Source organism: Felis catus, chromosome E3 (assembly GCF_018350175.1).
Source record: "Felis catus isolate Fca126 chromosome E3, F.catus_Fca126_mat1.0, whole genome shotgun sequence".
Classification (NCBI taxonomy): domain Eukaryota; kingdom Metazoa; phylum Chordata; class Mammalia; order Carnivora; family Felidae; genus Felis; species Felis catus.
This window is the reverse complement of record NC_058383.1, coordinates 24,042,527-24,069,432: the sequence shown is the minus strand read 5'-3', so window position 1 is coordinate 24,069,432 and position 26,906 is coordinate 24,042,527. Positions and strand designations below refer to the sequence as shown.

At 39.8% G+C, this 26,906-nt stretch overlaps 1 protein-coding gene across 1 annotated transcript in view; it reads left to right on the top strand.

Moving 5' to 3' along the window:
- The first annotated feature begins 220 nt into the window (after nt 1-220).
- Nucleotides 221-26,906, top strand: part of UQCRC2 (ubiquinol-cytochrome c reductase core protein 2) — a 31,351-nt gene continuing 4,665 nt past the window's right edge. The window contains exons 1-12 of the mRNA XM_003998776.5: nt 221-378; nt 3,547-3,630; nt 3,728-3,877; nt 4,260-4,324; nt 5,826-5,882; nt 6,110-6,234; nt 8,063-8,160; nt 10,747-10,804; nt 13,342-13,437; nt 13,765-13,964; nt 22,977-23,057; nt 25,505-25,581. Coding sequence (XP_003998825.1) covers nt 346-378; nt 3,547-3,630; nt 3,728-3,877; nt 4,260-4,324; nt 5,826-5,882; nt 6,110-6,234; nt 8,063-8,160; nt 10,747-10,804; nt 13,342-13,437; nt 13,765-13,964; nt 22,977-23,057; nt 25,505-25,581 — 1,124 coding nt within the window. The 5' untranslated portion in view covers nt 221-345. The remainder of the gene's footprint in view (nt 379-3,546; nt 3,631-3,727; nt 3,878-4,259; nt 4,325-5,825; nt 5,883-6,109; nt 6,235-8,062; nt 8,161-10,746; nt 10,805-13,341; nt 13,438-13,764; nt 13,965-22,976; nt 23,058-25,504; nt 25,582-26,906) is intronic.

The window sequence follows — 26,906 nt, the reverse complement described above, 5'->3', positions numbered from 1 at the left end:
GAATCCAAAGTGCGGGGGCGGGGGGTTGTAATGGGATGTCGTAGAAGTAGAGCAGGATTACAGAGTGGATATCCGGGCCAGGACCAGAACCCAAAAAGTGGTAACATAAGTAATCTTCTGATTATTTACTTACAAAATTATGCGTCTGCCTATCCTGCGTCTTAGAGTAATTGGACTGGCCCAACCTCCTCCGGGGAGCAGTAGAGTGCTGTCCGCATAGAGAGTCCTCTTACGTAGAAAGCGTGGGAAAAGAGTGTCGCGGGGGAAGCTGGGAAACTCCGTCGTCAGCCACCATCTTGCTTTCCTTTAACCGGCTGTGACCGTGGATTAGAGCAATCTTGAGCCATGAAGCTGCTAAGCAGAGCCGGGTCTTTTTCGGTGAGCACAGCCGGTGGGCTTGGGGAAAGGTTGGGGAGCAGTTTGTCAGCATGTCAGGTGATACGGGCCGGTGGTGCTTGGTTTGGAGTTTCGGGGCCTTGGGCTTCCGTCTGCCCTTCAGCCGAATTCTGCGGGCCAAGTGGGCTGCAAGCTGAGTGGGTCGCGCATTGGAGGCCCAGCTCGTGCTACGAGCAGAAGAGACCTACCGCCGGAAAACCTGAAAAGGAGAGGGAAAGAGCTTGAGAGTGGAGGTGAAGTGACTCGGTGGAGAGACCTCTGAAGGTCACTGCTGCACTTGGCGTACAGGAGGAGACAGCGAGTCCTAGGGGGCAAGGAAGCCGGCGAGTACCTAGCCCTCCACCCTTACCCTGTCAGCCCCGGCCCCTGCTTCTTAGTGTATCACGGAGCATCAGTTTCCCCAACGGTTAAGTTGAGCTTATGAGTAAAATGTTATGGAGAAAATAAGCAAATTTGCCGTACAGTGCTTATCACTGTGCCTGAAACTTATTACGGTGCCCCAGCAGTATAACGTATTTTTCTTGATGTTAGAGAATTCTAGGAGGGGCTCAGGGTCAGCCCTCGGGAGCCGCTTAAGACTTCTCATTCAACCCAGACAAAACAGCCGTCACTTGGGGAAGACTCCTCAAATGTCAGCGTGCTATCACTGTGGAGTGGAGGTTATCATCAGGGGAAGTGAGGAACACTTTTAAAAATCTCAGGGGCGCCTGGGTGGCTCAGTCGGTTAAGCCGCCGACTTCAGCTCAGGTCACGATCTCGCGGTCCGTGAGTTCGAGCCCCGCGTCGGGCTCTGGGCTGATGGCTCAGAGCCTGGAGCCTGCTTCCAATTCTGTGTCTCCCTCTCTCTCTGCCCCTCCCCCGTTCATGCTCTGTCTCAAAAATAAATAAACGTTAAAAAAAATTTAAAAAAAAGAAAAAGAAAAAAAAAATCTCAGGTGGGCGGGGCCCCTGGGTGGCTCAGTCGGGTAAGCACCGAGTTTGGCTCAGGTCATGATCTCTCGGTCCGTGAGTTGGAGCCCCGCGTAGGGCTCTGTGCTGACGGCTCAGAGCCTGGAGCCTGCTTCAGATTCTGTGTGTCTCCATCTCTCGGCCCCTCCCCTGCTAATGCTCTGTGTCTCTCGGTCTCTCAATAATAAATAAACGTTAAAAAAAAAAAAAAAAAACTCAGGCGGGCAAGGTTTGCTGCCAGGGAATACTTGGTAGTATCTGCATACATTTTTGGTTATAATACCCTTTGGGGGAACGTACCTGGCATCTAGAGGCCAGAAGTGCTGCTAAATTCCTACAGTGTGCAAACACATTCCCCCATAACAAAAAATTAGCCCAAGATGCCGGTAGAATCTGGTTACTAGATAACCTAGTAACCTGCTAGAGAGTGGTGAAGAAGAACAGGGAATGGAGTTTCCCTGTGCCTAATGTTTAAATAGATACACTGTGGATATATAAAGGGCTGCCATTTAGACTACAGTATCACCTAAATTACCCTTCCTAGCACACCTAGACAAACCAGTAATTAACAACTCTGAGAGCAGCCTAGTTAAACTAGCAAAACACCCCAAAATCTCCATTCCATCCATCCCCACTTTCCAGTAGATGAAAGTACTCAAAGGTAACAGAACTGGAGAGGACTAATGTAAACAAATTGTAGTAAACTTGAAAACAATTAATGTTCCCAATTATATCACTTACTTTACAGAAGAATAAGTTTATACATATTTGGGTATTAACGTAATCTAGTAATTGCATGACAATTACGAGGATAATTCTTTGCAACTGATTTGAATGGGACCAATTAAGGACGGTACATAATCAACAAAGCTGTTTCTTGAGGGAAAAGCACCTAAATCTCCCTTAACAGTGGAACTATAGATTATTCATACTTGAACAGCTATGAAAATCGAAAACCAAAATCACAAGTAGAATTAAACGTACCACACCCAGCAAACGAAATTGATAGTAAAACAAAGCTCATTGTAATTTATAATTAAAAAGTACTAATAACAAGTGAAAACTAGGAACCAACTCAGTACAGCACTGATGTTGAATATATAACAGCCCTTCAGGACATCATAGAGGAGGGGCATTGCAGCCTCTGATGGGAGTCCTCAGGAAACTCCAGCAGTATGTGCATTTGGTTTTGGGATAACATCTCTGCTGATAACCTCAGGAACCTAAGGATGAATATTATAGCAGTGTATATCATTTGACAAAAAACAAACAAACAAACAATAAAGTTATGCATTTTGGATCCGTTATCCAGCATTTAAGAGGACCCTTTTACCTTTCCAGTGGCTGCATATAATAAACTGACAATCTGCTGTAGCTGAAGCTATTGTTAATAGCAGGATGATCAAAATTTATATTAGGCGAAGAAATAAAACCCTTGGTTGTGTGGTCCTACTGTAGCACGCAAGACAGTAAAGATACTGTGGAAAATATTGGAGGCTTGGAGGAATTTTCCTTGGTATACTCTCTTTTTTAAAGGTTACTAAAATGATCATGGAGATGAAGTCACTTCCCTTGGGAAGTAGGCTAAAATGAGATTCTCTGAGCAGATAAGGAAAACAGTAATGCTGACATCAATAAAATGGATGTGGCAGTCCCACACCTTTTCAAAAAAATTCCAAAGCATTAGAACCAGGAAGAACCACCTGAAGCTTTAATAGGATGGTTATAAGAAAAAAGATGGCTAAAAGGGAAAAGAAAATACAGTAGTTCTTTACATTTTAAAAAATGAGCATTGGGGTGCCTGGGTAGCTCATTCAGTTAAGCATCCAACTTCGGCTCCGGTCATGATCTCACAGCTAGTGGGTTCGAGCCCCGCATCAGGCTCTGTGCTGACAGTGCAGAGCCTGGAGCCTGCTTTGGATTCTGTGTCTCCCTCTATCTCTGCCCCTCCCCTGCTTATGCTCTGTCGCTCTCAAAAATAAATAAATGTGAAAAAAATTATTAAAAAAAAATGAGCACGTAGGATTAGGTATTCCTTCAGGCTCTACACAAATAGAGATTTAAGAGACAGTAATACTAAGTTAATCAGCCAAATCTTCCCGTGAAGTTATTTTATCACTGGACACCTGTTCCTTGGGCACACCAGAATATAAGACATTGTTCTTGAAAGAAATCTGGGTAACCTGTCTTTTTTGTGTTTAGAGGTTTTATTCCCTGAAAGTTGCTCCCAAAGTGAAGACCACAGCTGCCCCTGCAGGAGTGCCTCCGCTTCCTCAGGACCTTGAGGTTAGTCCCACTGAGTTGCTCACTGAAACCCATACATGCCTTACTGTCTTTGGTAATATGAAAACATTGATCACATCTTACTTTATTTTAAATACAGTTTACCAAGTTACCAAATGGCTTAGTGATTGCTTCTCTGGAAAACTATGCTCCTGCATCAAGAATTGGTTTGTTCATTAAAGCAGGCAGTAGATATGAGGACTCCAACAACTTAGGAACCTCTCATTTGCTTCGTCTTGCATCCAGTTTGGTAAGCGTCTTTACTGCCTCACTTTGTTCAGAAATGCTATAGTATCATGGTCTTACAGAAAAGAAGTATAGTAGTAGCACCTGGGTGGCTCAGTTGATTAAGCATCCAACCCTTGATCTCAGCTCAGGTCTTCATCTCAGTTGTGAGTTCAAGCCCCACCTTGGGCTCTGTGCTAGGTGTGAAGCCTACTTAAAAAAATACATAAGTAAAACAAACAAAAAAGAAAAGAAACACTATAGCGTACTTTTGGCAAACTTTAAAAGGATCTGCTATTTAGGTAAAGTTCTTTTTGAGTCTAATGACAATCAGACATTAGATTGTGATACAGTGTGATGTTTGGCAGTAAAAAATTACTAAATACGGTTGTTGTTTCTTTTTCGAGACTACAAAAGGAGCTTCATCTTTCAAGATAACCCGTGGAATTGAAGCAGTTGGTGGTAAATTAAGGTATGTTAAAAATAAGTAATAAGAGGGGCGCCTGGTGGCTTGGTCGGTTAAGCGTCCGACTTCAGCTCAGGTCATGACTCACGGTCCATGAGTTTGAGCCCCACGTCAGGCTTTGTGCTGACAGCTCAGAGCCTGGAGCCTGTTTCAGATTCTGTGTCTCCCTCTCTCTCTGCCCCTCCCCTGTTCATGCTCTGTCTCTCTCTGTCTCAAAAATAAATAAATGTTAAAAAAAAAATTTTTTTTTTAAATAAGTAGTAAGAAATGATGAGACCACCAGAAAATACTCAACTGTAAGAGAACTTTTCTATCTTATCAAGGTGATTAAGGATTTGTGAAGACACAAGAAGGCTAATCAATTTGACAACATCAAAATGTAAAACATCTTTATGACTTAAAGTAAAAATTCAAGTAACTGGCAGTAAATATTTGCAACATAAACACGGAAATGATTATTTGGAAAAATAAAGAACTACAAATTAGGAGAGGACAAGCAAAATAGGAAATGGACGGACAAAGGATGGGAACAGTCTATTCCCAGAGTAGGAAGCCAGAAACACTGATCTTTACTTATAATCGACAGTGTCATGCCGTTACCTGTCAGATTTATAAAAGGTGTTGGCAGTGTTAAGAGGGAGAATCTCTTCTACAGTTAGTGGAATAAACTGATACAAGTACTTAGGAAAGAATCAACAAATATCTAGTAATACTGAAAATGAGATACCTTACAGTCTAAGTTTTTAATCCACATGCACAAAGACTGGAAACAATCTAAATGCCATCTTCAGGGAAATGGATAAATAAAGTATAGTCTAGTGATATGGGACTAGTATACAGCAGTTAAGGAATGAACTAGATTATTCTAGTTAAATGTTTTGTGGAGAAACAACAGATATTTAAGGTATCATTTTAAAAACAATACATAGTGCTTACCATTGTGTTTGTCTCTAGAGTGGGAAAGAGGGAGTGAAAGAGTTAGCCAGAGAAGGGTACAAAGAGATCTTCAACTTTAATTGCCATTTTTTTTTAGTTAGGGTAAAATATACATAAAATTTACTGCTTTAAGTGTACAGGTCTTTGGCATGAAGTGGCTTTAGGAAACCATCACTACTATACATCTCCAGGATGTTTTTTTTGTTCCCCAACTGAAACGCTCTAGCTATTAAACACTAACTCTCCTTCTGTCTTTGGCCACCCCTTACAGTGGCCATTCTATGTTGTATGGTTTAGAGTTCTCTAGGTTCCTCCTGAAAGCAGAATCATGATATTCTTTCTGATTTCTGATTTCACGTAGTTTAGTGTCTTCAAGGTGCATCCATGTGTAACATGTCAAGATTTCCTCCCTTTAAAGACTTTTTAAAATATTTCAAGCTTTAGTTGACGAATATGTGTGCTTTTACACTTCAGAATAAGTTTTCCAGAGGAATTTGTTGATTTAACAAAGATATAAGGAAGGCTTATTTTTCTGATTTAGATAATTCATTGTAATTTATTTCTGATTCAGTGTGACTTCAACCAGGGAAAACATGGCCTACACCGTGGAATGTCTGCGAGATGATGTGTAAGTATCTGCATGTGCTGAGGCCATCTGCTTTTAAAGAAATCCTAAGCTGCTCAGTTCTTGTCCTTTTTAATGTGGCGTTATGACCTCTGATTTTGGTCACGAACTATAGAACGCTATGCTTACCACAAGGCCTAAAACTTAATATAGAGAGCATTACATTTATGTAGAATGGACTTTGGTTTTAAATTTTTGACCTGAAACTCTTACCTTGATGTCTTCTATAGTGATATTCTAATGGAGTTCCTGCTCAATGTCACCACAGCCCCAGAATTTCGTCGTTGGGAAGTAGCTGACCTTCAGTCTCAGCTAAGGATTGACAAAGCTGTGGCTTTTCAGAATCCACAGGCTCGTAAGTATATTTTCAGATCACATTCAGTTGCTTCTAAGATACTGGGTTTTTGAGGAAAAAAATTGCTGTTGAAATTTTCTTCTGCTTGAGTTTATAAATAACTTTTCCAAAATTTGTCTAGTTTCTTAACTGTGTTCTTTTGTTTCTAAACATTTATGTTGTTGATTATTTTTCATCTTTGATGGTAGGTAAATTAATTATAGAATCCCTGTTTTAGTATTTAGAATCCAGTGTTTTTTCAGTAGTTTGCTTACACCAAACCGAGCAACAGTTCATAATTGGTGCTGCTATTATTGCTGAGGCAACTCACCTTTACTAGATGTTTCCAAAGGAAGCAACTTACTTTTTTTTTTTTTAGCTTTTTTGGTGTTCGTATTTTGTGTTTATATGATAACTGTCGACAAGTGTGACTAGCAAAACAAATACGTAAACAAGCAGCACCGACTCTTGGAAGTCACACAGGTTCGGCAGGAGCAGAAGCGTGCAGGTGGACCACTCGGGTCTAAGCAGGTGACCAGCTGCAGGGGCTCAGCATGGGATGCGCTTCACTCAGAACGCAGGCCTGTCAGTGTCTGGAACGTATGAGAGCTTGATTTATGTTAGCTAATATTATGTTAGTGATACTGTTTTACAAAGGAGTATGGTCTTCATTACTCTGGACCTCCACCAAAGAAATAGATGGCCTGTAAGTCATCTTTTCTACAATTCTCTATTTCTTCCCTGCTGTTAGCAGTGAGGTTCCAGCCTTCATCCTTTCTATCTGAACAGTTATTGCTGTCTCCTGGCTGGTGTCTGCCCCCAGGTCTACATCTTCGTCCATCTCCCACATTGCCATCAAGCGATCCTTCATGAAAACCGTTTAAAGGCTTCTCAGTCTCTGTTGCATAAAGTTCAAACTCTTCAACTTAGCATGTGTGATAACTTTCACCATCTGACCCCTGCCTACCTCCTTCGCTTTTTGTTCTATCTTCTTCCCCTCCCAACTGCATTTCCCCTTTTGAATCTGTTATCCTACTGGATGCTTTTGTCTGTTTTCTCTGCCTGAAATGCCACTCCCTAATCATTCTCCTGGGAAACACCTACTCCTTATGTAAGACTCATCCTGGATTTTACTTCTGGTGCTCCTTCCTGATTCCCACTGCCCTTCCCTTGTGCCCCTGCTGCTTTTTTCACATCCTGCTGACATCAGCTTCATCATGCTTTCACAGTTTTTCCTCTCAACATTTTGAGGGCAGGCATTGTGTCTTACTCATGTCTCTATTTCCAGCACCTAACACAGTGCCTGGCATAGAGAAATTGCCCAAATAATGAGCAAATGAAAGGGACATACCTCAAAGACACTGACTGAAGCAGGAAAGCAAGAACAGTGCCAATCACCAGTGAGGAGTGCAGTTTGACCTCCGAGAGCTAGTAAGATGACTTAACACTGGCACTTTCATACCTCTTTTTAACCTGACAACTCCTCATTACTTAGAGAGCCTCGGAGTAAAATTCAGGTAAATGACTTATCCAAGATCACATGGCATGTTGGTAGCAGAGCTATAACTCAGTTCAGACTTGCTGAAACCCAGACCATTATAGTTTCCAGACGATACCAGGTAGCTGAGAGAAGTGATCAGGTGGACCCCGTGATGTAGAAGCTGCTTTCACATAATTTCTTGCTTTTCTCAGCACATTCAACTGGCAGAATTTTAAAATTCAAGCCTTAATCTTAACACTTGAATGCCATAAGGTGACCAAAAGTGTAGTCTCATTGCTTTCCAGGTTCTGAAAATGTTGACTTTATTTGAATTGTATTTCCACAAGTGCTTCTTTACTTATTTTACAGGTGTCATTGAAAATTTGCATGCTGCAGCTTACCGAAATGCCTTGGCTAATTCCCTGTATTGCCCTGATTATAGGATTGGAAAAGTGACACCAGATGAGGTACTGATAAAACACATTACCTTTTACAGTGTGCTGCTTTTCACTGCCATTTCAGGTTTGTTAATTTTTCTTTTCATCTTCAAATTTAAAAAATTCACCTCCTGGCTTTTTTTTTTTTTTTCCATCAGCTTGGCTTTTTAACTAAAATTCTATCTGAACAATTTTTACAGCTTTTAACTTAAAGTTTTGAATCACAAAAGGAATATATGAATTTCAGAAAAATCCAGAACAAGTAAAAAAGAAAACATTTCACATACCTAAAGTCACTGAATGTTACTGCCTAGATATATTTTCCTCTAGACCTTTCTCTGTTTATATGTGTCTTTTTAAAGCAGTATTTAAATGTTAAATTTAGTAATCTTGTGACCAAAAGTCTTCTTTAACTCCTCTGAATAGGCAGATAGGAATGAACCCGTTATCACTTCCCATCCCTCGTTAGCCTGCTTACTAGCTCGTTCGCCTCCTCCAGCACACTGGCCTCACTTTGCTGGCAGTACAGACTTGCCACATGTCACAGCCGTATGTATAACCTAAAACTTCACTTCTAAAATGTGAAACTGAAACCTTGAGTATCAAACCTGCAAGTGTAGATATGCATATGTAATCTTAATTTCCTATTCCATCCCCCCCCAAAATTTTTTTTATCAAAAAATATTAAGAGAAAAATTTGCAAAAGAAAGAGAAGAATTGGGAACTATTAATACTCGCAAAGTATATATAACTTGGAAATTAAGGTTTTATTCTTTCATTTCTGGTTAGCCACTAGAGCAAACTGAATTGTATATTCTATCCCTTTACTCTTTTATTTCCTGGTTAGAAAACCGTCCGCGTATCAATCAACAGTTTAATGCCTCCCATTCATATGGCACTTTAAAAAAAAATTATAACTGATATGATCCAACTTAAATGCTAAGCATTTTTTGTAAGACTGGCCGTCAGTGAGTTTTGAAATTTTTCAGAAATCAATTTCACCCATGTGAAAATATATTATTAAGATAACCAAAAGAATATATAGAGCAAAACATCTACAAGAATGTCAACTGTAAGATTGCTTATAATTGTGAAAAATGAGACACAAGTTAAATACCCTACTTTCTGGGACTGAATAACTCACTTAGTTATCTGTAGAATGGACTTATTCAGTCATCCAAAAATATTGATACGGAAAAATTTCATAGCATATTATCAAGTGAAGAAAAGACAATTTACAAATAGGATATACCGTAGGGTCCCAATTTTAGAAAATAAAGTGTGTGTGTGTTGTGTGTGTGTGTGTGTGTGTGTGTGTGTGTGTGTGTGTGTGTGTCTGTCTGTCTGTCTCCTGGGCAAGATGTTAACCATGGTTATCTCAAAATTATTAGCATTTTTAATTGTGTCCTTAAAGGAAATCCTAAAAAAATTGGTGGTAGACTACCTTGAGCAATGGCAGCATTCAGTAGAAAAAATATATATATATAACTTTCCAGGGTGATTCCAGAGATTTAAGCACCATTGGCTTTAGGGCATAAATTGTGGTAACTTGATTCAGTCTCATTACCTTAGCCTAGTGATTTTTAATATGACCCATTCCCAGGGAACTTTTTTTAGCCAATTTCTTATACCCAGAATTTTTAATATCATAGATACACTCTGTGTTTATATATGTGTACATATATATATTTGTGTTCTATATATGAAAGGAGTAAAATGTTTTTCTTGCCCCCAGGAGCCAATTTTCAGTCCCTTGGGAGCAATAGTGGGCCTGTTGAGAGTATGTTTTAGCCCTACTTTTGTATGTTAGGTCTAAATAATATAAACCAGTGATTCGCAAATCTCACTGATCTCAGATCACCCGGGGATTCATTGGATGGGCAGATGGTTGGTTGGTTTTAAACCAAGGTTCTGATTCCACATTGAATCTAGTATATCAGTTTGTAGAGTGGGCCTAGGAATGGGGTGGGGGTCAGAGACAGTGACAGTGTTTGTTTTTGTTTCTTAAGCTCCAGCTAATTTTGTTATCCAGGTTGGAAACCCTGATATAGACTGTAATCTCCTGACAAGGAACCCTTCAAAGATGAGTGTGAAGGATATAGGAGGGATATGGTGATATAACTGTTAGCCCTACGGTAGAATGTTAGTGGTACCTTATTACTGTCTATAAAGAGACAAATCTGATGCACATCTGCTAAAATCATCTTATAATAAAAATCATAAACTTAGTCTCATTTTTTTTCAAGTTCAAGCCAGTGTGTGCTCTGATTTTTTCAGGCCTTTTTTAATTCCTTTTTTTCAGTACAGATTTATTGAGATATAATTCATGTACTGTATAGTTCACCTACTTAAAGTGCACAGTTCAGTGGTTTTCATTATGTTCATAGTTCTGTAACCATCATCACGTTAAGTTCTAGTTCTGAATTTCAGCAATAGTTTTAAAAATTAAATCCGTATTAAAAAAAAATTAAATCTGTATAATTCAGCACTAGGTATTCTAGTTCACTACAGCAGCCTTTAAGCCTGAGTTTTTATTTTCTCTTGCGCTGCAGTTTTAATTGTTAGTGTTTTGTATTTCTACCTATATAACCTCATAAATGTTTTTAACTTCCTCAGTTACATAACTATGTGCAGAACCATTTTACAAGTGCGAGAATGGCTTTGATCGGACTTGGTAAGTTGGGAATTGCTTGCAGGTCAGTTTGTTTCCTTGAGAACAGTAACTAATTGGGGCGCCTGGGTCGCTCAGTCGGTTGAGCGTCTGACTTCAGCTCAGGTCATGATCTCGTGGTTCGTGAGTTCCAGCCCTGCATCGGGCTTTGTGCTCATAGCTCGGACCCTGGAGCCTGCTTCAGATTCTGTGTCTCTCTTTCTATTTCTCCCCCACTCGCACTCTGTCTCTCTTTCTCAAAAATAAATAAATATTAAAACAAAAAATTTTTTTAAAAGAACAGTAACTAATTATGTGAGCACATGATTGAATGAAATTTGATAACTCAGTCCTCTGTTTATGTTTACAGTCCTCAGGCACTATGTGATGGGATTTTAATTCTCAGGTTGTTTTGTTTTAGAAAGCAGAATTCAACATTTATGTAAAAAAAAATTACTGTATTTGAAAAATCTTTGACAAAGGACAAATGTCTCTGAGCAAAGAGCTTTAAAAGTATTTTTGTTTTTGTTTTTAAACATGTATAATATAATTGAAAATAGGCAAAGGGCACGAACAAACAAGTCATAGGGAAAATGTTTGTATATATGTGTATATGGCCAATTATTGTAAAAAAAAATAGCCTCACTAGTAGTTAAAAGCTTCTAACCCGTGACATTGGCAAAAATTAAAGATTGACAACACCCAGTATTAACCAAGGTATGGAGAAATAGGCACTCTTAAAAATTGTTGGTGGAAGCATAAACTGGTCCATTTTTGGAGGTCTCTTTAAATATATTAAAATTCTAAATGTTGACAGCTTTAGACCCAACAATTTTATTTTTAAGCATTTATCATACAAAAACAGTTGGTCAAGTTTACAAAACAGTTGCACAAGGATATTATTTGCAGTATTGGGTTTTTTGTTCATTTGTTTTATAAATAACACTTTAATAGAGGTATCATTCACATACCATAAAATCCACCTTTTTAAAGCGTAGGATTCCATGGGGTTTATTATATTCAGAGAGTACTATGACTATTAACACTGCATAATTTCAGAACATTGTCATTATCCCCAAGAGAGGCTATATTTATTAGCAGTCACTCCCCTGTTCTACTTCCTCGCCTTTGACAACTGCTAATCTACTTCATGTCTCTGTAGAATTGACTTGTCTGGAAATTTCCTATAAATAAAATCTCATAATATGTAGCCTTTTGTAGCTGGCTTTTTTTCAGTTAACATAGTGTTCTCAAAGTCCATCCCTATTGTAATGTACCAATGTTCCATTCCCTCTTCTAGCTAAAAAATATTCTATTATCACTTTTTGTTCATCCATTCATCACTTGGACATTTGAATTGTTTTCACCTTTTGGCTATTGTAAATATAAATATTCATGTATAAGTTTTTGTTATATGCCTGTTTTTAATTCTTTGGGGTATATTATTAGAAGTAAAATTGCCAAGACATATGGTAAGTGTTTAACCGTCTGAGGAACTGCCAGACTGTTTTCTGTGGCAGTTGAACCATTTTAGTGTTTCCACCAACAAGTGCACAAGGGTTCCAATAACTACACTTTCTCACCAACACTTATTATTATCTGTCTTTTTGATTATGACCATCCTTGTGCGTGTGAAGTGGTGTCTCATTGTGGTTTTGGTTTGCATCTCCCTAATGACCAAGCACATTGAACATCTGTTTTTGTGCTTTTGGGCCATTTGTATATCTTCTTTGGGGAAATACATATTCAGGTCCTCTGCCCATTTTTTAGTTGGGCTGTTTGGTTTTTTTATCATTGAGTTGTAAGAGTCTTTGTATATTCTGGATACTAAATCCTTATCAGATATGTGATTTGCAAACATTCTTCCCCATTCTGTGGGTTCTTTTCACTCTCTTGAAAGTGTTCTTTGATGCACAATGCAATATTGTTTTTAAAAAGTTTTTTTTTTAATGTTTATTCATTTTTGAGAGAGGGAGAAAGTGAACAGGGGAGGAGCAGAGAGAGAGGGAGACAGAATCAGAAGCAGGATCCAGGCTCTGAGCTGTCAGCACAGAGCCCAACACAGGGCTCGAACTCACAAGCCAGGAGATCATGACCTGAGCTGAAGTTGGACGCCCAACCGACTGAGCCACACAGGCGCCCCTGCAATATTGTTTTAATAGCCAACTATTGGAAACAGTCCATCAAAAAGGGATTGATTAAATAAATGGTGGTACATCCATAAAATGGAATTCTTTATAACCATTAAATGTTTGCTGTAAACCACTCACTTAGATCTAAATTACAAAAGACAAGTTAGATATAATATAAATAGAGTAACACCATTTAAAAAAAAGGTAAATGATAATATTCATATACGTGTAGTAAAAAGTTCTAGATGAGTATATAGTAAAGTATAAGTGGCATCTCAGGGAGGGTAGCATTTTGGGAGCGTACTCTTGTTTTCTTTACTGTTTTTTCTATAAAAACTTGAATTGTACAATCATGTATTTAAAAGAGGTATTTTACAATTGTGTTTTAGAAATGATGGTTCTATCTTGGTTTTGTTTCTGTTGAAATAGGTGTGAGTCATCCTGTTCTAAAGCAAGTTGCTGAACAGTTTCTCAACATGAGGGGTGGGCTTGGTTTACCTAGTACAAAGGCCAGATATCGTGGAGGTAAGTAAGCATTTTGTTCTGTTAGGACTAATTTATCAGAAGGATGTTCCACATCAGAATAGCATATTGGTGTGGGATAGGCCTGATTACTTACCACCAAACAGACTCCGTGTGGCAGGAAGGGAATAGATTGGTTGGGAGTTGTGTATTAAACGTGTTGTGTATGTGTGCGTGCGCGCTGTGGGGAGAGCAGAATGACATGCTAAGAGCACCAGGCCACAGGAAAGTTTAATTTCAGTGAGTTAATACTGTGTTGTAGAGAATACAGAATAAAACCTGTGGGAAACAAGCCCCTTTCTTCATCACTCTCTCCTTACATGGCACCAGGTGAAATCCGAGAGCAGAACGGAGACAGCCTCGTCCATGCTGCCCTTGTAGCAGAAAGTGCTACAATAGGAAGTGCAGAAGCAAATGCATTTAGTGTTCTCCAGTATGTCCTTGGTGCTGGACCACACGTCAAGAGGGGCAGCAATGCTACCAGCTCTCTGTACCAGGCCGTTGCCAAGGGAGTTCACCAGCCATTTGATGTGAGTGAATAGTCAGTATCTCTCCTTTTGTTTTTAAAGGGTCAGTGTGTATGATGTAGTCCTGTTTATCTGCTCTTCAAATAAAATCTTTGTAAAGTTGAAGAGATAGCCAGGCTTGAGTTTAGTTCCTTAGAGGATCTAACTAAAAACTTACTGTCTTTTCAATTATATTCTAGTGTAGAAAGAAGTAAATGCTTAAAAAGTGAGAGATTCACACTTCAGTTCCCTTTATTTTTTTTTAATGTTTATTTTTTGAGAGAGAGAGAGAGAGAGAGAGAGAGAGAGAGAGAGCGCGCGAGCGCACAGGGGAGGGGCAGAGACAGAGGGAGACACAGAATCCGAAGCAGGCTGCAGGCTCTGAGCAGTCAGCACAGAGCCCGATGGGGGACTCAAACTCACAGACCATGAGTTCATGACCCGAGCTGAGTGAAGTCTGATGCTTAACCGACTGAGCCACCCTGGTGCCCCAGTTCTTTGAAGTTCTAGATATTAAACATTTTCCTAGATTCTAATTAGTCTTTTTTCTAGATTTTCTTCTGTCCCCTTGTGCTCTTATGACTACTTTGTGAATTCCACTGCACTTTCCAACCAAAGGTACAACATATACACTAAGAAACAGTTTATGGACCTACTGCTCCAGATTGAGATTAAGTTAAAATAGAAAAATTATGACATTTAATTTTAACGAAAAGCCACGTTCCTCTCAAACACACCTTTTAACAGTGAGGAAAGTGCTAAAGCTTTCAAAATAATACTTCAAATCAAGAGAATGTAAAATGTCAGCCAACAAACTGTTATGTAATGAGCACCCCTTGTTTGCCCAGTGCAATACCCCACATGACCTTCAACAAAAGCAGTAAATGTATTGAATTTTAGGACTAAATATTGGTCGTGATTTTACAACAGTATATGGCACAAGTAGATAATCTTTGGCCATATGACACTTAAGAGTGAAATTAAAATCAGTGGTGTCAACACGAAATGAACCAACCTTTTAGAGTCCAAAAGTAAGAAAGAGTTTTATTGGAGCTCCAAGTTAGGACAGCTGCCCAGGAAACATGCTCTTCACAGGGAAGAAAGTGCTCCAGAGAATGAACAGTTTTTACAGGGTTATATACTTTTTACGTCCTGTGAAAGCTCTAAAGATTATAGATTCTCATTCAGGCAGGAATCACAATTTTACTGTAAAGAAACGCAGGAATCTGAGCACTGATTGTTATCTCCTGGACAACATGGTTTTCCTTTAGGCTACTCATTCACAAAGCAGATATAAAGTGCGTGTGTGGTGGGCCATAAACCACGCTTTTGATTTGAACAAAGTTTATGATACGCAGTCCTGTTGACTCAGAAAGAAATCTAAAATGATTTCCCTGTATATCAGGCCTTCAGAGCGTTTTTCTCTCTTAAGTGATAGTTTTTAAACCTTTTTTTTTTTAATCCCATATAGTTCTCCAACTGCAATGCCCAACACAAAAATTTTCACTTTAAAAAAAATTTTTGAATGCCCACTTGATATTGAAAGCCTTGGAATCTTCTGTACAAAGCCTTTGGTGTTCCCTGGAGCACAGTTTGAAAACCATTATCTTAAATTAGTTCTAAATTAAATTATAGCTGCTACTTTTTAAATTTCTTCTACATGTCATCTCTCCTCATTCATGGTCTATTCTGGGTTTTTTTCTTCATACTTACTCTTCACCATTGAATGTTAATGATGCTTTTGGGTGGCTGGAGTTTAATTCTAATCCAGTGACATAATTTAACAGAAATTCCTACTTCAGCATTTGGCCAGAAATTTGGGGTATGAATAAGATAGTCTCAAATTGTAATTAAACTTCAGGTAATTAAAGAGCATTTCTTCTTGTGGTGCCTGGGTGACTTAGTACTTTGGTGTCCGACTCTTGATTTTGGCTCAGGTCATGATCTCACAGTTTGTGGGTTTGAACCCAGTGTTTGAGCCTGTGCCATTTGTGTGAAGCCTGCTTGGGATTTTCTCTGCCCACCTCTCTGTCTGCCTTTCCCCCACTTGCACCCATGCTCTCTCTCTCTCAAAAATAAACTTTAAATTAAAAAAAAAAAATCATCTCTTCTTATGCTTTATATTGGCCAAGTCAGTGGTTCTCAAATTTTAACATACATAAGAGTCATCTGGAATTATTTTTTAAATGTGGCTTTCCAGATTGCATCTACAGGGATCTGGGTGAGTGAATCTGTTGTAGAAACCTGAAAGTCTTTTTTTTTTTTTTAATATGAAATTTATTGTCAAATTGGCTTCCATATAACACCCAGTGCTCATCCCAACAGATGCCCTCCTTAATGCCCATCACCCACTTTTCCCTCCCTCCTACCCCCCATCAACCCTCAGTTTATTCTCAGTTTTTAAGAGTCTCTTATGGTTTGGCTCCCTCCCTAACTTTTTTTTTCCCCTTCCCCTCCCCCATGGTCTTCTGTTAAGTTTCTCAGGATCCACATAAGAGTGAAACCATATGGTATCTGTCTTTCTCTGTATGACTTATTTCGCTTAGCATAACACTGTCCAATTCCATCCACATTGCTACAAAAGGCCATATTTCATTCTTTCTCATTGCCAGGTAGTATTCCATTGTATTTATAAGCCACAACTTCTTTCTCCATTCATCAGTTGATGGACATTTAGGCTCTTTCCATAATTTGGCTATTGTTGAAAGTGCTGCTATAAACATTGGGGTACAAGTGCCCCTATGCATCAGCACTCCTGTATCCCTTGGGTAAATTCCTAGCAGTGCTATTGCTGGGTCATAGGGTAGATCTATTTTTAGGAACCTCCACACTATTTTCCAGAGCGGCTGCACTAGTTTGCATTCCCACCAACAGTGCAAGAGTGTTCCTGTTTCTCCACATCCTCACCAGCAACTATAGTCCCCTGATTTGTTCATTTTAGCCACTCTGACTGCATGAGGTGATATCTCAGTGTTGTTTTGATTTGTATTTCCCTGATGAGGAGCGACGTTGAGCATCTTTTCATGTGCCTGTTGGCCATCTGGAGGTCTTCTTTAGAGAAGTGTCTATTCATGTTTTCTGCCCATTTCTTCACTGGATTATTTGTTTTTCGGGTGTAGAGTTTGGTGAGTTCTTTACAGATTTTACTAGCCCTTTGTCCAGTATGTCATTTGCAAATATCTTTTCCCATTGTGTTGGTTGCCTATTAGTTTTGTTGATTGTTTCCTTTGCTGTGCAGAAGCTTTTTATCTTCATGAGGTCCCAATAGTTCATTTTTCCTTTTAATCCCTTGCCTTTGGGGATGTGTCAAGTAAGAAATTGCTGCAGCTGAGATCAGAAAGGTTTATTCCTGCTTTCTCGTCTAGGGTTTTGATGGTTTCCTGTCTCATATTCAGGTCCTTCATCCATTTTGAGTTTATTTTTGTGAATGGTGTAAGAAAGTGGTCTGGTTTCATTCTTCTGCATGTGGCTGTCCAATTCTCCCAGCACCATTTGTTAAAGAGACTGTCTTTTTTCCATTGGATATTCTTTCCTGCTTTGTCAAAGATGAGTTGGCCATACTTTTGTGGGTCCAATTCTGGAGTCTCTATTCCATTGGTCTGTGTGTCTGTTTTTGTGCCAATACCGTGCTGATTTGATGATTACAGCTTTATAGTGGAGGCTAAAGTCTGGGATTGTGATGCCTCCAGCTTTGGTCTTCTTCAATATTACTTTGGCTATTCGGGGTCTTTTGTGGTTCCTTACAAATTTTAGGATTGCTTGTTCTAGCTTCGAGAAGAATGCTGGTGCATTTTTTATTGGGATTGCATTGAATGTGTAGATTGCTTTGGGTAGTATTGACATTTTAACAATATTTATTCTTCCAAGCCATGAGCATGGAATGTTTTTCCATTTCTTTGTATCTTCTTCAGTTTCCTTCATAAGCTTTCTATATTTTTCAGCATACAGATCTTTTACATCTTTGGTTAGGTTTATTCCTAGGTATTTTATGCTGCTTGGTGCAATTGTGAATGGGATCAGTTTCTTTATTTGTCTTTCTGTTGCTCCATTATTAGTGTACAAGAATGCAACTGATTTCTTTACATTAATTTTGTACCCTGCGACTTTGCTGAATTCATGTGTCAGTTCTAGCAGAGTTTTGGTGGAGTCTATCGGGTTTTCCATGTATAATATCGTGTCATCTGCAAAAAGTGAAAGAAAGCTTGACTTCTTCATCTTTGCCAATTTTGATGCCTTTGATTTCCTTTTGTCATCTGATTGTTGATGCTAGAACTTCCAACACTATGTTAAACACCATGGTGAGAGTGGACATCCCTGTCGTGTTCCTCATCTCAGGGGGAAAGCTCTCAGTTTTTCCCCATTGAGGAAGATATTAGCTGTGGGCTTTTCATAAATGGTTTTTATGATCTTTAAGTATGTTCCTTCTATCCCAACTTTCTCAAGGGGTTTTATTAAGAACGGATGCTGAATTTTGTCAAATGCTTTTTCTGCATCGATTGACAGGATCATATGGTTCTTTTCTTTTATTAATGTGATGTATCACATTGATTTGCCAATGTTGAACCAGCCCTGCATCCCAGGAATGAATCCCAGTTGATCATGGTGAATAATTCTTTTTATAAGCTGTTGAATTCGATTTGCTAGTAGCTTATTGAGAATCTTTGCATCCATATTCATTAGGGATATTGGTCTATAGTTCTCTTTTTTTGCTGGGTCTCTGTCTGGTTTGGGAATCAAAGTACTGCTGGCTTCATAGAATGAGTCTGGAAGTTTTCCTTCCCTTTCTATTTTTTGGAACAGCTTGAGAAGGATAGGTATTATCTCTGCTTTAAATGTCTGGTAGAATTCCACAGGGAAGCCATCTGGTCCAGGACTCTTATTTGTTGGGAGATTTTTGATAACTGATTTAATTTTTTCGCTGGTTGTGGATCTGTTCAAGTTTTCTATTTCTTCCTGTTTGAGTTTTGGAAGTGTGTGGATGCTTAGGAATTTGTCCATTTCTTCCAGGTTGTCCAGTTTGTTGGCATATAATTTTTCCTAGTATTCCCTGATAATTGCTTGTATTTCTGAGGGATTGGTTGTAATAATTCCATTTTCATTCCTGATTTTATCTATTTGGGTCATCTCCCTTTTCTTTTTGAGAAGCCTGGCTAGAGGTTTATCAATTGTGTTTATTTTTTCAAAAAACCAACTCTTGGTTTCATTGATCTGCTCTACATTTTTTTTTAGATTCTGTATTATCTATTTCTGCTCTGATCTTTATTATTTCTCTTCTTGTGCTGGGATTGGGGTATCTTTGCTGTTCTGCTTCTATTTCCTTTAGGTGTGCTGTTAGATTTTGTATTTGGGATTTTTCTTGTTTCTTGAGATAGGCCTGGATTGCAATGTATTTTCCTCTCAGGACTGCCTTCGCTGCATCCCAAAGCGTTTGGATTGTTGTATTTTCATTTTCATTTGTTTCCATATATATATATATTTTTTTTTTTTTTTTTGGGGGGACAGAGAGAGACAGCATGAACGGGGGAGGGACAGAGAGAGAGGGAGACACAGAATCGGAAACAGGCTTCAGGCTCTGAGCCATCAGCCCAGAGCATGACGCGGGGCTCGAACCCACGGACCGTGAGATCGTGACCTGGCTGAAGTCGGACGCCTAACCGACTGCACCACCCAGGCGCCCCAGTTTCCATATATTTTTTAATGTCTTCTCTAATTGCCTGGTTGACCCATTGATTCTTTAGTAGGGTGTTCTTTAATCTCCATGCTTTTGGAAGTTTTCCAGACTTTTTCCTGTGGTTGACTTCAAGTTTCATAGCATTGTGGTCTGAAAGTGTGCATGGTATGATGTCAAGTCTTTTATACTTAAGGGCTGTTTTATGACCCAGTATGTGATCTGTCTTGGAGAGTGTTCCATGTGCACTCAAGAAGAAAGTATATTCTGTTGCTTTGGGATGCAGAGTTCTAAATATATCTGTCAAGTTCATCTGATCCAATGTATCATTTAGGGTCCTTGTTTCTTTATTGATCCTGTGTCTAGATGATCTATCCATTGTTGTAAGTGGGGTATTAAAGTCCCCTGCAATTACCACATTCTTATCAATAAGGTTGCTTATGTTTGTGATTAATTGTTTTATATATTTGGGGGCTTCCATATTCGGTGCATAGACATTTCTAATTGTTAGCTCTTCCTGATGGAAAGACCCAGTAATTATTATATAATGCCATTCTTCATCTCTTGTTACAGCCTTAAATTTAAAATCTAGTTTGTTTGATATAAGTATGTCTACTCCAGCTTTCTTTTGACTTCCAGTAGCATGACAGATAGTTCTCCATCCCCTCACTTTCAATCTGAAGGTGTCCTCAGGTCTAAAATGAGTCTCTTGTAGACAGCAAATAGATGGGTCTTGTTTTTTTATCCATTCTGATACCCTGTGTCTTTTGGTTGGCACATTTAGTACATTTACATTCAGTGTTATTATTGAAAGATATGGGTTTAGAGTCATTGTGATGTCTGTAGGTTTCATGCTTGTAGTGAGGTCTCTGGTACTTTGTGGTCCTTGCAACATTTCACTCACAGAATCCCCCTTAGGATCTCTTGTAGGGCTGGTTTAGTGGTGATGAATTCCTTCAGTTTTTGTTTGTTTGGGAAAACCTTTATCTCTCCTTCTATTCTGAATGACAGACTTGCTGGATAAAGGATTCTTGGCTGCATATTTTTTTTCTATTCATCACATTGAAGATTTCCTGCCTTTCCTTTCTGACCTGCTGAGTTTCAGTAGATAGGTCTGATACTACCCTTACGTGTCTGCCTTTGTAAGTTAGGGCTTTTGTATCCCTAGCTGCTTTCAGAATTCTCTATTTATCCTTGTATTTTGCCAGTTTCACTATGATATGTCATGCGGAAGATCAATTCAAGTTACGTCTGAAGGGAGTTCTCTGTGCCTCTTGGATTTCAATGTCTGTTTCCTTCCCCGGATCAGGGAAGTTCTCAGCTATGATTTGTTCAAGTTCACCTTCAGCCCCTTTCTCTTTTCTTCTTCTGGAATTCCTATGATACAGATAATTGTTCTGTTTAATTGCATCACTTAGTTCTCTAATTCTCCCCTCACAGTCCTGGATTTTTTTATCTCTTTTTCTCAGCTTCCTCTTTTTCCATAATTTTATCTTCTAATTCACCTATTCTCTCCTTTGCCTCCTCAGTCCGTGCTATGGCCGCCTCTGTTTTATTTTGCACCTCATATATAGCATTTTTTAGTTCCTCATAACTCTTTTTTTAGTCCCTTGGTCTCTGTAGCAATAGGTTCTCTGCTGTCCTGTATGCTTTTTTTTCAAGCACAGCGATTAATTTTATGACCATTATTCTAAATTCTTGTTCCGTTATATTGCTTAAATCGTTTTTGATCAATTCGTTAGCTGTCACTACTTCCTGGAGTTTCTTTTGAGGAGAATTCTTCTGTTTTGTCATTTTGGGTAGTCCCTGCGGTGGCTTCAAACTGCAGGGCACTTCCCCTGTGCCGTCCGGAGTAACTTGTGTTGGTGGCGGGGCCATAGTCAGACCAGATGTCTGCCCCCATTCCACCACTGGGGCCACAGTCAGATCAGCGTGTACCTTATCTTCCCCTCTTCCAGGGGCAGGCCTCTCTGTGGAGTGGTGTGGTCCCTGTCTGGGCTGCTTGCACACTGCCAGGCTTCTGGTGCTGCTTTGATGGGATCTGGCCAAGGATGTATTAGGGTGGATCCGCAAGGTGTACAGGGGCGGGAGGGGCAGGCTTAGCTCTGCCATCTGTGGCCCCCTGCCGGAGGGGCCCTGCAACACCAGGAGGGAGGCAGGCCCATCAGAGGGATGGATACACAGAAGCACAGCGTTGGGCATTTGCGCGGTGCAAGCAAGTTTGGTGATGGGAACTGGTTCCCTTTGGAATTTGGGCTGGGGGATGGGACAGGGAAATGGTGCTTGCCAGAGTCTTTGTTCCCCCACCAAGCTCTGTCCTTCCGGGGCTCAACAACTGTCCCTCCCAGTGTCTTCTCGCCATTCCCGTTCTCTGAGAGCAGAGCTGTTGACTTTTAACGTTCCAAATGTTAAGTCTCGCTGGCTGTCAGAACTCACGGAATCCAACCCCTCTGCTTTTGCAAGCCAGACTTCAGGGGCTCTGCCTTGCCCAATGGGCTGCCCCTCCACCGCCCCAGCTCCCTCCCACTAGTCCGTGTAGCACACACCGCCTCACCACCCTTCCTACCCTCTTCTGTGAGCCACTTGTCTACACTTAGCTCTGGAGAGTCCCTTCTGCTAGTCTTCCGGCGGTTTTCTGGGTTATTTAGGCAGATGTGGGTGGAATCTAAGCGATCAGCAGGACGAGGTGAGCCCAGTGTCCTCCTATGCCGCCGTCTTCCTCTATCCTCAAAGTCTGTATTTTTAATAACAGCTCAGGTGATCCTTACGTAATTTGTCTGCATAAACACTGGGAAACACTATACTAAGCACTCTTGTTCACCTTAAGGAGCTTACCCCTCTGCTCAGAGTGCAGATAGCAATACCCCTGTTATCTAGAGGCTCAACTTTTGGCTACCTTAGACAGCTAAATAACATCCACTAAGCAAACATTTTCCCCCAGTCCTTTGACTTTAGTCTGTAGGAGAAGTGTAAGTGAATTGATGAAAAAGAAGTCACAATAGCAGAAGGAAGAAAGCAAGTTTGTCTAATGCCAAGAGCCCACAGTCTGTACCCCTCAGCCATACCGCATCTGTAATAATAATGTTCACACATGAATGTTTAACCTTTAATCATCAAAAGAAGGTTAGAAAGTACCCAGCAAAAAGTAAAGGAATAATCCATTTTAGATTTAAGTGAAAAAAGTTAAAACCATTATAGTTTTGAAAGAAGTAACCTGTATACAAAACACTGTAGTCATTAACAACTGGTTACATGAAATATTAATATATTTTGCTTATACTGTGAAGGTCCAAGTTTTTGTCTATTTGGGAAATTTTGCCCTGATTATCTGGTAAAAGGACATACAGTAAAATTTCATTATATTTCAGGTTTCCGCTTTTAATGCCAGTTACTCGGATTCTGGACTCTTTGGGATTTATACCATTTCACAGGCTGCTGCAGCTGGAGATGTAAGTTGCAGACTCACTAACTCTCAAGTTTTTTTCTCCTCCATTAACATGTTTTTTAGTAAAAATAGTGAGTGAGTGAATGCCATGACTTATCAGAGCTCCATATAGTGTAGTACCATTGAAGTGTGTCTGCAGTGGAAGGAACTTAAAAATGTATACTCGTGCTAGCAGGAAAGAGGGAAGAAGTGCCTCTTTCTTGGCTCTGTTTGGACAAATGACATTGAGTTGTCTCTTGGACATCTGTATTGAGAACTCAGGTGAGGTCAAGGCCAAGATGTACATTTGGGAGTCCTCAGTATAGAGATTGTATTGAAGTGAGGGTTGTGTGTAAAAGACTGTAGGAAAAGAAAGCTGAAGCTCAAGTTCAGGGAAGTGCCACCAAGTAACTAAGGAAAATGGCCAAGAAAACAGGAAGAAAAAGAAGAGAACCTGGTATTTTTGGAGGCCAGAAAAGAGAGAATGATTAATATAATTTTGATCCACTGTGGGTTAACATCCATTTAGTTACCACAGGGAGCTCTAGTAGTTATAGCAAACTAGGACATCATTTGGCAATATTATCAGTTTTCACCAGTGTTGGAAGTGAGCTAAAATTTATAGTGTTAAAGAATAAAGGAGAATAAATGAGAGGCATAGGCAAGTGGAGCTCAGACTTGCAGGGAAGTAGGTTGTAGTTTTGGAAGAGTTTACACACTGAAAGTAAAGAAAGATTGGAGCATATATAGGAGATAGGAAATTATAAATGGATCGGATCTGAAAAAGCAGGAGCAGATGGGATGTAGAGTACAAGTGGACATTTTAGCCTTGGACACAAAGACTGATGTTGGGAGAAGAGGATATCAAGAAGATGCAGAAGTTCATTCCTGATGAGGTAGGAGGTGACATCATGTCTTACAAGAACGGAGAGGGCACCTGGGCACTCAGTCACTTAAGCGTCCAACTTTGGCTCAGGTCATGATCTCATGGCTCATGAGTCCGAGCCCCACGTCTCTCAGCACGCAGCCCACTTTGTTTAAAAAAAAAAAAAAAAAAAATTTTTTTTTAATGTTTGTTTATTTTTGAGAGAGCGCGAGAGCGCACACACAGGCAGGAGAGGGGCAGAGAGAGAGGGAGACACAGAATCTGAAGCAGGCTCCAGGCTCTGAGCTGTCAGGACAGAGCCTCATGCAGGGCTGAAACCCATGAACCATGAGATCATGACCTGAGCTGAAGTTGGCTGCTTAACTGACTGAGCCACCCAGACACCCCACACAGAGCCCACTTTGGATCCTCTGGCCCCTTTTCTGCTCGCTCTCAAAAATAAACCTACATTAAAAAAAAAATTTAAAAAGAATAAGGGAGGAGAGTTTAAAGAATGAGATTTGGGACAAATAAATGGCTAGATGCATGGAATGGGCCTCAGTGGTCATGTAGATGGCTCCTTGAGATAGGAGACCACAAATTCAAACTGTAGTCACGCATTTCCCTTATTACACATATGTTGCATATTACAGTTACTTCATAATCTTTCTTCAGTAGTATTCCTAATGGAGAAATGGAGGAGGCAGGTAGTAGGGGTGATCCAAGATTGGGAGCCTGCAAAGGAGGCAGGTTAGAAGTCTGGGCAGATGGCAAGAGAGTGGGGCACACTGGCAAGAGTAACTGTGACAGAGAAGTGAAGCAAAAGGACCTCATAGATTGAAAGTGGACAAATCAGGGAACTAAAGATCTTGATAAAGTGAAAGAAAGGGATAGTGTGATTAAAGGCTTAGGCCATGGGACTTGTAACTGGGGATTTCACAGAGCAAATTTAGGTCATGTCCAAATGCTGGGTGTGGCTGTAGAAATGGATAGCTAAAACACAGGGGAAATGAAGGTCCTAGTGTAGGTGATTAGGGATAGGTCAGTAACCCAGAATGGTGCCAAGGTCAGGATGGAGAAAATCATGGGCCAGGTTTATGAACTTACCCAACAAATATTTGCCGAACATGCACTCACATCACTGGAACTTGATTCCTTCTTGACTCCAGCATCCCAGGCATGGACAGGCTTTACAAATCAGCTGTACATGGATTACTACTTTCTTCTTAGTGAATAGTAAGGAATAGCAGTATTAATTGCATGACACTTTAATAAGAGTCTAGGGAAATTTGAAAGGTGTTTATTCTCTACAGGCAATTATAAATCTCTGTGTTTGCTTTTCCTGAACCACACTGGCATCCTCTGCACTCTGCCACTTTTTTAAGAAGTTTGGCTACTTGGCTATACTATAAATTGTACAAACAGCTGCTTTATGGAACACTAGAAGAATGAGGATCACATGGTGACAAGAATTCCAAATAGACACTGTGCTAGTTCCCTGGAACTAACGTTTCATCTTGTGTTTCTGCCTCAGTAGAGGAACATTTGACTGCTCAAGACACTTTGGCACTGATCAAAAATGACCAGCTTTTTCTTGTCTGTCCTAGGTTATCAAGGCTGCCTATAACCAAGTAAAAATGATTGCTCAAGGAAACCTTTCCAATACAGATGTCCTAGCTGCCAAGTAAGTTTCAATATTAAATGTGTGTTTTGTGTTTCAGTTATTTGAAAGTTGTATTTTTTTGAGTTATAACAATATTGTGACATGCACAAAAGAAATGAAAGGTAAAGTATTTAAAAGGAAAGGGAAACAACCCACATCTACCACCCAAAGATGTAATTATTAACGTTTTGCTTATTTTCTTGCCCATTTTTATACATTTTTAAACATAATTGTTATTATTGTATATATACTTATATAATAGCATGTTTATTGTAGAAATTTTAAAATAAAAACATTGAAAACAATCTCTCAATTCTTTACCAGTGATTCCTCCTTTTTTTTTTTTAATTTTTTTTAATGTTTATTTATTATTGAGAGAGAGAGACAGAGCATGAGCATGGCAGAGGCAGAGAGAGGAGGAGACACAGAATCCGAAGCAGGCTTCAGGCTCTGAGCTGTCAGCACAGAGCCCGACGCGGGGTTCTAGCTCACAAACTGCGAGATCGACTGAGCCGAAGTCGGACGCTTAACCCACTGAGCCACCCAGGCCCCCCCCCTCCTTTTCTTAACATTATAATGTTTCCATTCAGATTACTAAAAATGTGTTACAAACAGTATTAACTGGGGCATCAAAATATACTTGTTGGACATTTCCTACAGTTGGAAATTATAAACTATAAAAGATATCTTTGGGTTTGAAACATTTTTTTTTTTAATTTTTTTTTTTCAAAGTTTTTTATTTATTTTTGGGACAGAGAGAGACAGAGCATGAACGGGGGAGGGGCAGAGAGAGAGGGAGACACAGAATCAGAAGCAGGCTCCAGGCTCCGAGCCATCAGCCCAGAGCCTGACGCGGGGCTCGAACTCACGGACCACGAGATCGTGACCTGGCTGAGGTCAGACGCTCAACCGACTGCGCCACCCAGGCGCCCCAAAACATTTTTATTTCATATTACTTTCTTGGTATGGATTCCCAACTGGGTCGAGAGCTAAAAATACTGTAACCGAAGTCTGTGTTAAAGTACATGTGTGTTTAAGTATTTTTATTTGTATATTTCAAAGTCACAATGTAAAGAGGTCATACCCGTTTATAATCACACTATCAGTATATGAGAGTGCCTATTCTACCATAACCATTAGCAATTTCTTTTTTTTTTTTTTTTTTACCTCTTTACTGATTTGATAGACCAGAAAATACAATAGTGCCCCCTTATCCGTGGTTTAGCTTTCCAGTTACCTGCAGTCAGCCACCATCTAGAACCAGATAATCCCCCTCCTGACTTATTGTCAGAAAATCACAAGTAGTTGAACATTATGTCACAACACCTACGGCACTCACCTCACTT